This window comes from Hyperolius riggenbachi, chromosome 12 (genome assembly GCF_040937935.1).
Source record: "Hyperolius riggenbachi isolate aHypRig1 chromosome 12, aHypRig1.pri, whole genome shotgun sequence".
NCBI classification, from domain to species: domain Eukaryota; kingdom Metazoa; phylum Chordata; class Amphibia; order Anura; family Hyperoliidae; genus Hyperolius; species Hyperolius riggenbachi.
In genome coordinates, this window is record NC_090657.1 from 194423165 (window position 1) to 194438842 (window position 15678).

The following is a 15678-nucleotide window of genomic DNA, read 5'->3' on the forward strand; positions in this document are numbered from 1 at the left end:
AAATGTACAGAACTATGCGAGTCCCTGGCTACTATTACATTAGTTATCTAGTGAAAAAATTATCAAACTCATGAACAAAGAAAGTCTGATTTACTGTTGATGTTTTTGACTTTGTGGGCTGGGAAGTTTTGGCATGGAAGAGGTATTTACTGTCCTACGTTTAGACTGTTATGGCCCATACTCACGGGCTACGAAAGTGGCCTGTCGCCAGCACACGTGAGCGTGTGTGCGACAGGCCGGCGACCGCTCCTCGCCAGGTCCCTCCGCATACACACGGCGGAGGGACCTGGCAACTAATGCGGCGGAAGCTGTCGCTGCTGTTCCTCCCCCCGCCGGAAGTTGAAGGTATTCCGTGGGTGTTGCTGTCGCTAGTCCGCATACTCACGCGGACTAGCGACAGTTGCGGCGGAGATGCAGCGGCAACTGTCGCCAGGCGATTGACCGCGCCAATCGCGTGGCGACAGCAGCGACGGTTCGGGGTGCGTGCCCGTGCAACGCCGCATACTCACGGGCGACATTTGTGGCCCGTGAGTATGGGCCATAAGGCCTTTTGGCCAGGGCTCTCTTCTCCTTTTGTCTCACAATGCTGTGTAATGGGTGTACATACTGTACCTCCCACCCCTTGTAAAATATGTAGTCAATTTGTTCACTGCTTTAGCTGCTACACCTGCTTGTCTTGTACCAACGGTTGTATTGTATACTTTGTATTGTTATACCTTGTATACCCTGTAAGCTATTTACAGTGCCACGGAAGATGCTGGTGCTATATAAATCAATAATAATAATAATAATATAGACATAGGAGAGGGGTAATTGTGCTTGTTACCCTTGTATAATAAATATAACAAAATTCTATATAAAAAAAAAAAAAATACAAAATCAGGAGATACTTGGAGATGACTTAGTAAATCAAATAAAAGATTATACAGCTCTCGCTATATACTGAATTCCATCTAGCAATGTGTTGGCAGATCGACCAAGAGACAGATCTCTCTCTGATCGAATCTGATCAGAGAGAGATCGGTTGGCTGCCCATACACCGCAGGCTGATTACCAACCAATTTCAGCATCAAAACTTTCGGGACTTAGCCTCATGATTCCGCCTCTCCACCTCCGGCCACGTCCCCCCAAATGTGCCTCCGCTGGTGCCTGTATAATTTAGATAGTTTACTTGTCCGCCGTACTTCCACATTGGCGTCCCGTGTGGCTGCCATCGTTATAGCACGCAGGGCACGTGTGTGACGTCACACCCCCTGCGTGCTATATGCTGGCAGTCGCTAGATGTACGGCCCTTTTTAAGTTCAAATACAATTGCTGTTGTGGGACAAACATTAGAAACACTGTGAAAATATTACTGCTGTCTCCCTGCTGATGGGACTTCTATTCAATTCTTGTCAACACATAAGGCTAGGACTGGGTGTGTCATCCCTGGGGGTCACCAGAACAGAAAATGAGGGTCAGAAATAGGAACTTGAAAAAGGTTACTCCTTCCATTTAGATGCTCGTCACTAATAAAGGAAATAAGGAACCTGCATGGTGCGGTCGATTACTTCCTGATTCTGTAAATCAAAGAATTAATGATTACCAGCACAAATGTAAACTTTTTCTTTCATTCACTTTCTACAGTGAGTCTGCATAGCATGTGAGTCTAGTATCTACAAAACCCAGTGTGCAGCGCAATCCCCTATATAGTCATACAACATATCAATATCCACCACTACACACTGCTGCCTGCTTACTGGATGTGGCCTGAAGATCTATAGTTACATCATGTACAGGTAGTCCCCGGTTAACGAACGAGATAGGGACTATAGGTTCGTTTTTAACCTGAATCTGTCCTTAAGTCAGAACATTGTGCCATCTCTGTCCCCCGTGTCTCCTCAGTGCCCCCGTGCCTTCAGTGTCCCCCTCTGTGTCACCTCTGCCCTTTGTACCTGTTTATACAAGTTTAAAAGCCATTTTTTCTTAGATTTTTTTAAAATCTATTTTCTCAAAGTCCAATTTGACTTGTTCCCATAGAAACAGAGAATCCATGCCGTTCGGATCGGCGGGTCGTTCGTAAGTCGGGCGTTCGTAAGTCGGGAACTACCTGTAGTTACAGTATATGCATTGGCATTATATATACTGTATTTTTCCCCTGGTTTTTGTCCTTTAAATTTCAGTGCGTCTTATGGTCAGGTGCATCTTATAGTCCGAAAAATACGGTACTTATGTCCAACTACCTTAGAATGTAGGACACATATACTCAAGTGTACATTACATGTCTTAAAGGGACACTTAAGCCAAGAATAAAAAATCAGTTCTACTCACCTGGGGCTTCTACCAGCCCCCTGCAGCCGTTCCGTGCCCTCACAGTCACTCACGGATCCTCCTGTCCTCCGCCGCCAGCTAGTTTTGTTTTCTCTGACCGGCCTGGCCACGCATATTTTTCTTCGCTTTCCCGTCCGCAATAGCGTCCTGCGCCTGTGCAAGACGCTACTGAGGACGGGAACATGAAGAAGGATACGCATGGCCAGGCCTGAGCAGGCGCAGAAAGCCCACCGACTTCATGTAAGGGCCTGTCAGCGAAAACGAAGCTAGCTGGCAGCGTGGGACCGCAGGCTCCGTGAGTGACTGTGAGGGCACGGGATGGCTGCAGGGGGCTGGTAGAAGCCCCAGGAAAGTAAAACTGATTTTTTTATTCCTAACGTAAGTGTCCCTTTAAAATGTGTCCCTGCTCAATAATGCAATATACTCAAACTACCCGTTTTAGCTACATTTCATCCTTACACCGATATTAAAATGTAACCTCCAGGGTATGTTGATCCCTGTTTCAATCATTTGCTTCTAACACGTTTCTTTCTGTTGTAATATGCATGTCTGCATTGCTTATTGTTTTTGGGCAGCTCATACAAAAACTTCAGCACACACTGAATACAGACAATTAGACTAGTGATGGGTACACAGTATGAGTCATACAAATATCTGCCAGTATTTTAAAAGAGAGATAAAAATCAGTAGAGGAAGCAAATTTGTTTACTGACCATGGCCTTGCTGTAAAAAATAACCACAATTAATTATAAGTGTACTAACAGTTTAAAAACACTGCAGAAGGTTGCTAGGCATGGGATCTTCAAGTACACATACTGTACTCAGTTTTGGGTTATAAAATTCTCTTTTATTTTTTTAACACAGGAGACTCTTTCGTCCTCATGCACCCCCCCCCCCCCCATTGATATAATGCAATGCATACAGAGAGGTGTATAAAGCCATGTGGGTAAATTACACAACGGTTTGGTTTAAGTGGCCATTGCAATGTACAGTATACATGTCCTCTGAGGTTGCTGGATCCGCTAATCAGCATATTACATAAGCAGCATGAGTCATGGTGGGAAACCCTAATAGGCAGCAATTGGCAATGACACAACCAAATGTTAAACCACTAGACACAGAAAAATGGATGGTTGAATCACAAACCTAACAATTACCCAACAATAAAGTCATTTGTATAGGTCACTGCAGATACGCAAGATGGATAATGAGTTTCCTCTGTGTACTAAGCATGAACTGTGAGCAAGTGATAGAGAACTCCATGAGACCGCAGGAAAGCCTTTTAACTGACCCTCACTCTAGGAGAAGGTCTGGCATCTACGTAGAGAGGGAAGCAGCCTACAACATGAAGAATGGCAGCTCTTTACACACAAATAATTCCATGAAGCCAAGCAACAACTGATGCTGGAAATACAATGTTCTAAGATGACTACCAGGAAATCTGGAGGCCATGTACTAACCTGGGTGGAAGGTGAAGTGCTGAGCCTGGCTTCTTTTCCTTTTACCATTTATAACCTGGAAGTTGACTTTCACTGGAGAGGTGATATGCTTGTTGCGGTACTCCGGAACTTCCACAAACAACATGTTCTGAAAGTGCAAAGCATTGAGTCAGTGCTGCAACAGTACATACACTACAGATGTGTTAATGCATCATTATGTTCAATCCTCAGCTTAGTTTTGGACAGAGTGAAAAAGGTCACAAGTTTGTTCAGGTTTGTACTACTGTATGCATCAGGTGTCATTGGGATTGGTAATTGGTTAAAAAGTACCTCAAGTAAAAATTACAGAGCCTGTAATGATGGAGGATTGAGTAGTGGGGGTGTTAGGGTTAAATACTTACCTATTCCGGTGTCATCTCTTCAGGCAGGTGATCGCTCTGTCCCCTTGGAGATGCTGCCCTGACAATTTTTGTTATAAAAACGCAACCAAGGCTTTGGGCAGCATACATATGAAATCGCCCCCGATGTATGGCTTATCCTGCTGCTCCACAAGTTCCCGGCGGTGTTAATTACTATTCCCCCTCCAGGTCCACGTGGATAGTGGGGAATGATGTAATTCGGCTTCCAGCTATTGCTGGAGGCCGAATGACAGTGTTTTACAAGTAACTTCAGCTCCGTCTTCTGACGGGGCCTATTACGGTCTATGGTGGTGCCGGTGCGCAGAAATCTCCTGCATTGTTATTACAGCGCTTGCTCTGGCCACGCCATCTGCACTGCAGCGCCCTGCCGCCAGCTTGGCATCCACCGCCTAATTGGCAGCTGCTAAGCTAGGGGCGTGCCACAGCAGTGCAGAAAGAGGTTTCCAAAGAGCTTTGGCAGACTTAAATTAATTGCGGCTAGCAGCTGTCACAACATCAGGCCGTCCGGACAATCTGCCATCATTAAGACGAAGCCTGTCACGACTGACCCATGTCAGTTTTACTGAAGGTGCTCGTTAAAATGAATGGGAACCGGTTCGTTAAAGTTTATTTTAACGATTTCAGCCTTCAGTCGTTTTCACTTTATGCATCCGAGCAATGTTCACCTCCCATTCATTACCCTATAACTTTATCACTACTTAATCACAATGAACTGATCTATATCTTGTTTTTCCACCACCAATTAGGCTTTCTTTGGGTGGTACATTTTGCTAAGAGCCACTTTACTGTAAATGCATTTTAACACGAAGAAAATAATACATGCCTCCATAATTAAAGCTCACGTATTGTATTTGCCCATTTGTCCCGGTTATTACACCGTTTAAATTATGTCCCTATCACACTGTATGGCGACAATATTTTGCTTGGAAATAAAAGTGATTTTTTTCCGTTTTGCATCCATCACTATTTACAAGCTTATAATAAAAAAAAATTTTTTTATCTTTACATTAATATCTAAAAAGTTAAAAGGTAAATATTTACATGGTTTTTTTTATTGTTGTAATTTTTTTAGTTTTTTTTTTTATTAAACATTGTATTTGGGTATTTTTGGAAGGGGGGGGGGGGGGGGGGGAATGCAAATAGTAATTTTTTGATGCAAAAATGTGATGATTTTTATTTTTTTTACATTTAGTTGTAGTTTTACTTTTTGACCACAAGATGGCAGCCATGAGTTTGTTTACATGATGTCACTCTAAGGGTAACATGTACGCTTAGAGGGACGTAGGGGGACGCAAGAGTCAGAAAAAGCGAGGCTTCCGAGAGAAGCAGTCGCTTTTTCTGCGGGGGAGAGGAATCAATCATCAGGCACCATGGCCCATTGATTCCTGGGCTAATGATCCGCGGCCAGGAACGCGCGTGCACGCGTGTGATTGGCCGCGGGAGCGCACATGGCCTCCTGGACGTAGCTTCGATGTCCAGGAGGCTTAAATGGTTAATAGATGACCTGTCAGCTTTTTATTTTTCTCTTCTAATGTGCCCACTTACCCCTTCTTTTGCTGCCTAATTGCGCAGAAATCCGCTTTTATTATCTTTGACCGTTTCGGTCAAAAAACTGATGGGTTTGGAGGAGGCAGAGCTTCTTTCCCTTGCTCTGTTACTCCTCTGTCATGTCTGTGGTTCTCCACCCTCTTCCCCGCCCCTCCTGTCCGCATCTTCATGTAGGTGCGGCTCTGTGGTCTCCCTCACAGAGAGCGCACGTCTTCACGTCATCTCTTCCTTTTCGCTCGGAATCTTGGGAGACACGCTTCCTGGTCGCTCAGCATCTTGGCATCTCTGTTCTCTACACACTGCTGCGACACGTGCACGCTCACACTCTCCAGTACGCGCTCGCACACGTGCACATGGCCGCGCTGCACACTTCTTTGCTCTCACAGAGCCAAATCTGGCTGTGTGGCATACAGGAAAAGGCTGCTGACCCAGAGGATAAAGAAAAGGTCAGCAGCCATCTTGAAAAACGGGGAAATGATTATGGGGCTGATAATCGGACACAGGGGCCAGGGAGCGGCGAAAATACCGGTAAGGCTCTATATTTTTAATTTGCAACAGAAACATGGTTTTATTTGAAAAAATACAAAAAACGGGTTCCCATTAGCTTTAATATGCCTAACTAAGGGAAGAAATAAAATACAAACTTTTCTGGTGGCATAATTAACTGCTGTGCTTCAGTTCCTATCCTAAAGCTGAGTGCGCAGATAAGACGAATGTCACCCAGCAGGGATCAGGACTTGATACCTCAGGCGACAGTTTGGGCTACATAACAGTCACTAGCCCTCAGGCTAGCAGCACATTCTGTCGCCATGGAGGGGGGAGAAGACCTTACAAGTGGAGCATCAACAGAGTGGGAGGGTAGAGGGAAAGATCAGTGCCCTTCATCAAGGAGGTCGGGGATGCTGGACATATGCTAGATTCTTGGCCGAGGTTGCCTCCGCCGGCTCACAAGTGTTGTACATATGCAAGGTACACAGTCTCTGATTCAATAAGCTTCTCTCCTAAGCTTCTCCCAGTCAATGTTTTCACGTGATCAATAAATACATTTTAAGTGTATAAAACTACAGCGCGAAAAGTTTTCAGCTTTCCAAATTTTAATTTGTGAAACATGGTAGAATACACTTACCGGCTGGCTTTTGTCTTTATCCACTGTAGCCTCTGTCTCCCAAATCTGCTGGCCATCTATAACAACAGAGAACAGGTTTACTTTGTTGAATCTGTAAGGTATAAATGGATTGATATTTTCCTTTCCTGTGCATACACAGTAGAGGGTGTATTCCCAAAAAGATACAATCTCATTAGACATCAGATATGTCTTATGGAGGCTGCCATATTTATTTATTTATTGTATTTATAAAGCACCAACATATTACGCAGCGCTATTTATTTATTTCCCTTTATAGAGGAACTGTAGAGAAAATAACATAATTAAGAAAATTGCTTATTTTTTTACAATATTCATTTATAGATTATTTAGCCAGTGTTTTCCAATTGTAAATTCATTCCTTGCCCTGATTTACATTCTACCATGTATCACTGGTGGTGACAGCTTTAGTATTGGCAGTTGGAAAAAGCCGCTATTTTCCACAATGCAACGAGGTCCACAGACAGCAAACTGTCAGGACCATGGTCACCACATCACACTGTGGGAGGGGTTTCACCACAATATCAGCCCTGATGATCTATTTGAGAATAAAAGTAAAGATTTCTCGTGGGAAAGAGGGTATCAGCTACTGATTGGAATGAAAATGTTTCTCTTTAAACAATGCAAATTGTCCAGCTATCCTGCGCCTCCAATAGCTTGCAGATCAGATGTCTCTGACTGAAGTCTGACTAGATTAGCTGCATGCTTGTTTCAGGTGTGTGATTCAAACACTACTGCAACCAGAGAGACCAGAAGGACTGCCAGGCAACTGGTATTGTTTAACCTCCTTAGCGGTAACCCCGTGCTGGACAAGGGGTAAGCCGCGCAAGAGGATTTCTCAGGCCCCGCTGGGCCGATTTGCATAATTTTTTTAGACACGCAGCTAGCACTTTGCTAGCTGCGTGTTACCTGCGATCGCCACTGCTCTGCGCCAATTCGCTGCTACCCGCCGCGTCAGAGGGTGCCTCCCCCCTGAGACCAGTGCACTGCCTGGCCAATCAGTGCCAGGCAGCGCTGAGGGGTGGATCGGGACTCCCTCTGACGTCACGACGTTGACGTCGGTGACGTCATCGCGCCCGTCTCCATGGTGACGGGGGAAGCCCTAATGGAAAGCACGTTCAGAATGGGATTTCCTGACGGGAGGGGGTAGGGGGGATGCCGCTGCTCCCTGGCGGATTTAATTGACCACCAGGGAGGTTAATGTAAATAAATATTCAGGTGACTTGTGACAGTTCCAGGCTTGTAAGATTCTAGTATTTCATATTTATTCTGATTAAAAAAAATGTGGTCAAATAAGGCTTGATATGCAGTTCCTATACCTTTACTTTTCATTTGCAACAACATTTGCTTTGCCTTTTCTTAAAGCTTCGTTACAGATGGCCAATGAGATGCAATTATGCCTGGGTTGCATGCAAATTTAATGCAGCCTAGAAACAGGTCAATCAAAATCAGCAGTAAGTGTATCTGGTGTAGCCCACTAATAAGTGGGTTAAGTTCGTTTCATACACTCAAGTGCCACTATGCGTTCGCTTATGTCTTTCTGATGCTGGAGGTCTAAAGACTGCATGCAGCGGGTTAATCCATTTAATAAACTGTACATAGGAGGGAGGGGGGCCACTAGACACCAGGGAACTGTATAATGGAGAAAGGGGGTAACTAGACACCAGGGAACTGTACAGGGGATGGAGGAACAATGAACACCAAGGAACTGTAAAGGGGAGGGAGGACCACTAGACACCAGCGAAATGTATGGGGGAGGGAGGACCACTAGACACCAGGGAACCGAATAGGGGAGAGAGGAGGCATTAGACACCAGAAAACTTTACATGGAAAGGTGGGGGGGGGGGCATTTTACACCAGGTAACTTTTTAAGGAAGGGAGGTGGCCACTAGACATCGAGGTTTGCCCAAGACTTGGTCCGAGTGACCAATTTTGGCCCAGCTTGGATTTGAGTTCGGCACTCCTGTGGTATGTGAAGCATTCATTTTACTGAGCACTCTACAAAGGGGATTACAGTCTACAGGTATTATTCACATTGTTACAACCTTTATGTTTGCTAATGTTTTCTAGGAAGTAATGTGCTAGTTCACTTGCACATGCCAATAGGGTGGCGAGTACACTTTAACTTCCAGATCAGAAATTACTATGGTAAAAACTTGGGAGCCTCCGCAAAGCCGGATTGCATTAAACAGTTCTGGCACCTCAACAGAGGTGTCGTCTGTAAGCAAGCCGTGGCACCTGGAGGATTTACCAATCCATAAATTGTTCGGGTAAAACGTGGTTCCACTAAACCAATTATATTTTGAGGAGAGTGTTGAAAGCTCAAACTCCCGATGGGAATATTTGGGCTGGTGGAAAAGCAGAGAGCTGTGAAAGGAGAAGCACACGCATTGTCCTACCAACAGGAGCCACGGGCTGCGTCATGCGATGAGTATGAACAATCCAAGTGTGAAAAACTGGGATGAATTAGGCTGAAATAACACAGTTTCTGGATTGTTAATCTTAAGGTTTAACCAAAGCACAGTGTTCTTATCTCATAGGTGAAACAATTAATTAGGTGTTACTGGCGCATTTCAATAATTTCAAATTTGTCTTCCAGCCAAAAAAATATGACGACATCAACCTCTTCGGCTAACCGCAGATGGAAGAGAGGGAGAAAAAGCTGCACTTCATAAACACAAACAGCCTGTGGAGTATTAAGGAAAGGTTTCCAATAATATTTCAGTCAATAGCTGCTCTAGCTTCCAAAAAGTAAGGCAATGGAAAAATCTCAGAAGCCAAGTAGTCTTTCTACTTAAATAGCTGTCACCTCTTTGAACATGCATTTATTCCCAATGATTGAATGATACAGAATGATGTTTGGGTCCTTATGACGAATAGAGCAGAATACAATACATTACATGCGTTATGCTCTACTCACCATGGGTAAGACTTTACGAATGTAATTCTGCTTAACGCAGTTTAGTGAATACAGTCCAATGACTCATATACTTCCAACCGATGTGTTAGACCAGCTCTGATATTACTAAGAAAAGTGGGCAGAGTTTAGTGTGGGGTGTATCTGCAGTGCATGTATAAACTGGAACCGCTAATTTTGGCGCAACGATGTGCTGAGCATTTAAAGAGAACCTGTACTGAGTAAAATTATTTAAAATAAACACATGAGGTAACTTCAAATGAATATTACATAGTTACCTTGCCATCAGTTCCTCTCAGAAGCTCACCATTTTCTTCTGACAATAATCCCTTCCAGTTCTGACAACATTTTGTCCTCCACCTTGACAAAGCGGACCACAAAATGACTGCCGGTGAACAGTCATTACAATAAAAGGATACATTGGCTTCACTAAGATCATGCTGGAGATAATAAGGCTGGAGAAAACATACCACGGCACAGTGAGAGAGTTATCTTATCTCTTCAGTCCTTAAGTTACCTCTTCTGTAGTTAATTTACCTCCTCTGTAGTTAATTTACCTCCTCTGTAGTTATTTTCACACACAGTTAATAAACAGCCTGTCTTTAACTCTGGAGTTATTTTAAGGATTGAAGAGTTAACTTAAAGACAGAAGAGTTAACTTTAGGTTTGCCTGAGGTAAAATGTTTCCTGAATATGACATGCCTCATCACCATGGTGACCACTCTAGAAACGTTATTAAAGACAGGAGATAAGCTTAGTGAATTGAGGCCATTGATTTTTTTGGACATGATAGTGTGTGTGGAGGGAATCTTTGTGGTCCTGCACCTACCACTCTAGATTTGTGCGATCCAGGGAAGGATTTCAGTGAGGTGCCTCTCGCCTGTTTATTTATGTCTAAGTGGTCATCCACAAGCAGCATAATAATGGTAACTTCATTATCAGTAGTTTAGTAGGCTCTATTTATGTGCAAATCACACTTAAAGGGAACCTGAACTGAGTAACTCAAACTCGAAAAATTTGAATGTTATGCAAAAGTTCATTTATTTCAGTAATTAAACTTAAAAGGTGAGACATATATGAAATAGGAACCCTTTGCAGGTGTTTTGATTAATTAGCTGATTAGAGTCTGACACTTTGAGCCTAGAATATTGAGCATTTTCACAATATTCTAACGGTTTGAGATCTTGATTTTGGAGTTTTCATAAGATGCAAGCCATAATCATCAAAATTATAGCAAATAAAGGCTTGAAATATCTCACTTTGCAAGTAATGAGTCTATCTCATATATTAGATTTATTTTTTAAGTTGAATTACTGAAATACATGAACTTTTGCACAACATTCTAATTTTTCGAGTTTCACCTGTACACTACTGTTAATAACAATAGCAGCACACTGAGACAATCCATTAAAGAAAACCTGAACTGAAAATTAAAAGTCAACATAAGCATACACAAATCATACTTGCCTCCCTTGTAGTCTACTCATCAATATCTTTCTTCTCTCCTGCGTCCTGTTTGTCCACTGTGATCAAAGGAATTCTCCGTCCTCCATTTTGAAAATGGCCATTACCCCATAACAGCTTTCTGGTCAGCACACTGTTAAACTGTAACATCGCCCACTTGATCGATAGGGAAACATGGACATTACCTTGCTCATCAGTTCTCTCAGCGATAACTGACAGCAACTGATATATAACTAAAAGCAACTGGTATATTTCAGTTCTGACAAAATGTTGTCAGACCTGGAAGGGATCATTGTCAGAAGAAAATAGTAATTTCTGAGAGGAACTGATGGCAAGGTAACTATGTAATGTTCATTTGAAGTTACCTCATGTTTATTTTAAATAATTTTACTCAGTTCAGGTTCCCTTTAAGAACAATGTAGAAAAAATTGAAATTGATTTGCACATTAACTGTAACTTTTGCATGATATTCTAATTTTTCGAGTTTCACCGGTACTGTAGATACAAAATTCAAACTAGTGCTAATTTTCTATTTACTTCATGTCAAAAGCATGAGATATTTCAACCGTAATATAAATGGGATGTATTACGTCAATATGGTATATCAGTGCAGAATCTCGGCAGAATGGGGACAAGAGGTGGAAATTATTAAACTGGACCTGAACTCTTGCACAGGACAGAAGGAAAACAGAGAAATGAACCCTGTAAGTATTTAGAGAGTTTAGCCTGTCTAAATCCTCCTCACCTGTGTCTAATCACAAGTTGTAATTTGATCTCTCAGCTGCGCAGCTGGCTGCCATGACAGAGCAGCTAATTTGTAAATACAAGATGTTAACCCTATGTCTGCTTCCACGAAAGCAAGAAGTAGACAAACTGCAGATTTATTGCAGGATTTGTATCAGCTGTAACTAAGAAATGTTTTTATTATGTTAATACGTATGTTTTAGGCTATTTGCACAGTGGGACGTTGCGTTTTGATGCGACGTTAAAGTCGCAACACAAACTAACAACGCAACATCCTAAAAATGTCACAACGCAACTCTATGCCCTGTTATCGTCGCATACAGTAGGCATACAGGCAATGAAAAGTATGCTTCCAAGTCATTACTGAGCATGTGTAAACAGTCCACTGCAGGTAATAACGTGTATAACGCACAGCAGGCAGCACTTTCTAATAATGCTACACGTTACACACAAACGCAACGCGTGCACTGTGAATGTTGCACAGACTTAGTATTGCTGTGCGTTAGTCCACGTTAAAACTTTTTCTAACGTGCGACTTTAACGTCGCACTGTGAAAGAGGCCTTAGAGCAGAGAGGAAGTTCTGAGTTCAGGTCCACTTTCAGTGTCATAGGGGTGTGAGATTGTCTAGAAAAGTGGTTAGGGAGTCAGATCTTCAAGCGTGTAGTTTCCACTTTGGATGACAGGTACACTTTTACATTGTAAGCATAAGTACATTCTCTGAAAGATTTTCAGAGTCAGCATCATCCTCTTCACTTCCTGTGATCTCTTTTGTACCCCTGCCGTTTCATCCAGGCTTTCTGATACGGAAAGTGATGAGTCACCTGCGGTATAGCAACTAACCTGTACATGCAGCAGCCAAACCACAAGCGATATGAAATGGTGCAAAGAATATGATTATAAAGCAAATATTCAAAGCTGTCCACAAAGGTAAGTGTTTGGATTTCCCCTCTGAATAGATTGGGTCACATTCGCATAGCTGAGCTGTAAGTTTCAGTATCAAGTAGAGCAGATATTTCCCAGTGAAAACTTTTCAGGCTGATGACTCAGAGAATTTACACTGCTAACACGTGGCAATGTCCTGTAATAATCTTCTACTAAAGAACTACAGAACTACAACTACAGAAGAGCTACTTTATCAGCCCAAGACACTGAGGCCCATATGGAATTAATTTTCTCCTGAGTTTTCTCCTAGGAGATAATTTGGAAATTAGTTGGTAGTTTAGTTTGTTGGTGGGCGGAAATACAAGTGGTGTAAACGGTGTGTCGCTGGGTCGACAAGTCGTGGAGTTGGTCATGCACTTTGTTGGACGTGTGTACGGGCCTTGAGACATACAAAGTTAGCTGCTGCTCTTTGCCAAGCACAGATCCCTGCCACACTATAAACTAGGGCCAGCGGTGTCATAAGGATCATCACAGCAGCTGGGATCTGTCTCTTCACAAAACTGAACAACCCAAGCACATACATGTATGTTTTGCTGCAGGACGCTGGGAACTAGCAAGCAATAAAATGAGTCACCCGGAGCCTCTGACTCAGACACAGAATAGGGAATTTCTCTTCGCTACGCCACATTAACAATACATCCGAGAGGCTTTCAACAGGTGATGGGCTTCTTTTCTATAGTCTATTCCAAAAAAACTAATTTCAGTTTTTTTTAATAAGTGAAATTTCAGAAGAGAAAAATCAGGCCTGAGTCCATGTGCGCCCCCGTACGGTTCTCTGTGCCAAAGAGGATGGAGAAAATGTGCTGGATTGTTGTGTTACTGAGGATTTACCATCTGTAAGATTCCAGAGGCCTGTGTCATGGGGGAACCTTCCAAAACACTGGATTCCACCACATCTCCCTGCGTTTCTCATAGCCATGGCAACTGGCTTGCAGCAGCTCTGTTGCTCAATCAGAGCTCTTAGTTTTTTTCCTGTTTTGCAATGTTTTCTTGGGATATCCCTATGACATCAGAGAGTGGGAGAGAGAGTTCAGACTGCCTCTGAGTATTGTAGAGTTTTTTTGCAATGTAATGGAGAGAGAGGGTTGCCAGACACGTTAACTTTATAACTACTAGCTCAGTGTGTTTAGTTACCGCCTCTGTGTACAACTGGAGATCTCTTTGTAGGGACTTGAGACATGGTGCTACAGAAAACACATTCAGTATTATCTCTGTGGTGTTATCCAATTACGATCATTCCATTCACGGAAGAAACACTACAATGCATAGCTGCATCAATAATTTAGTGAAACCTGACATTATTTTACACCTTTTCACAAACAAACTGTAATAAGTGTGTGAATGTGAAGTGGAAAGTGCATTTGTACAATAACTGTTCCCAGCCACTGTTTACTCCTATCGGAAATTAGAGACTTGGTTGTCATCTGAAATTCTGGACAAGCCATTAGACTGCCTTCCTAGGTGTTGTTTATCTGGTATACATGGAGAACAACAATTTACAAAGTATGAAAGCACAATGCAGGGAAACTTTATTTCTAGCTTGTAGGACCATTACCCTTACCCTGACATGCTGCTACACTCCCATTGCTAGAAGACTGGATTTGAATTGTTAATGTAGGACTGCCTTTAATTAAACTGCTCTATACACACACAGAGGTTGCCCTCACTAGTATGCTAATATGTGGTCCAGATGGCAAGACTCCCCTCTCATAGTATTAGACAATCCTGCTGTTTAATAACCCGTGTTTTACTCTGGTGCCTGATATAGGGGCCCTGACACACCAAAGTGTTCACTTTCGTTTACTTACATTAAAATCGCAATAAAATTGCTGTGATTGCGAATCTTCAAGAGTTGAGATTGTGGCAATTTTGTTGCGACTATACTGTAAGTCAATATTAGCCTGTTCGGACATCTTCGGAAACATGGCCGTGACTGCTGAGGAGGGGGCAGAGCGTCACCTGTGACCTGATGGCGTTGGACCAGCTAAGTAAGTAAGCCTGAGACGCTTCCCCCCTCCCCACCCTGATCTGTCATCATTAAGACAGACCAGAGGTACTCTTTATGCATGTATGTGGTAGCATATATTTTAACCTTGCTCTTGATACCTTACCTGGTGTTTTCTCAGTAAAGACCACTTTAGACTCAGAAGTAAAATTCTGTCCAGTAAGAATCATCTGCTGTCCCCCATACACAAGGCAGCTGTCAATGTCCTGCCTTTCCACCAGTGGGAGCTCATGAGCTGATCGTTGAGCTGGAATACAAAAGAAATATTATTTTTCACTTGTGAAATTAAAAAAACCACTAATGGTAGCAAAACACTTGTTTTGTGTTAGAATGCCTACAGATGGTGATTTCACACCTTAGCCGTGTAACCTATGACTGCCAGGACCTGAGGAATTGTCAAATCCCATATGTACTACTAGCTAGTAGGAATCCGGAGATTACAACTTGCCGCTAACATCTTAACCATCCTCCACGATGTGATCCATCATGACAGTTGTTCAAAATGAACGATAGTCGCAGGTAGTATGCGTCGTTGCACATAGTTTAACAAATTTTTGTTAAATGATGTTATGTGATAATGCGAAAAAACGTCATTCTTCGTGAAGTTAAACTATAATGTTTTTCTGTAATTAACAAGGGAGGTGTTAACATATATAACATTTTATGTGACTTTATTTACAAAGCCAAAGTGGTTGACTTATTCACTGTACATTTGTTTCTCCATCTTAGCACTGTACTGGGTTTT

The 15678-nt window shown here is 42.7% G+C and overlaps 1 protein-coding gene across 4 annotated transcripts in view; it reads right to left on the reverse strand.

Moving 5' to 3' along the window:
• Positions 1 to 15678, reverse strand: part of NFATC2 (nuclear factor of activated T cells 2) — a 197238-nt gene that overhangs the window by 84572 nt on the left and 96988 nt on the right. For all 4 annotated transcript variants that reach the window (XM_068262424.1, XM_068262425.1, XM_068262426.1 and 1 more), the window contains exons 7-9: positions 15040 to 15180; positions 6843 to 6898; positions 3771 to 3897 (exon numbers count right to left, since the gene is read on the reverse strand). In XM_068262424.1, coding sequence (XP_068118525.1) covers positions 3771 to 3897; positions 6843 to 6898; positions 15040 to 15180 — 324 coding nt within the window. The remainder of the gene's footprint in view (positions 1 to 3770; positions 3898 to 6842; positions 6899 to 15039; positions 15181 to 15678) is intronic.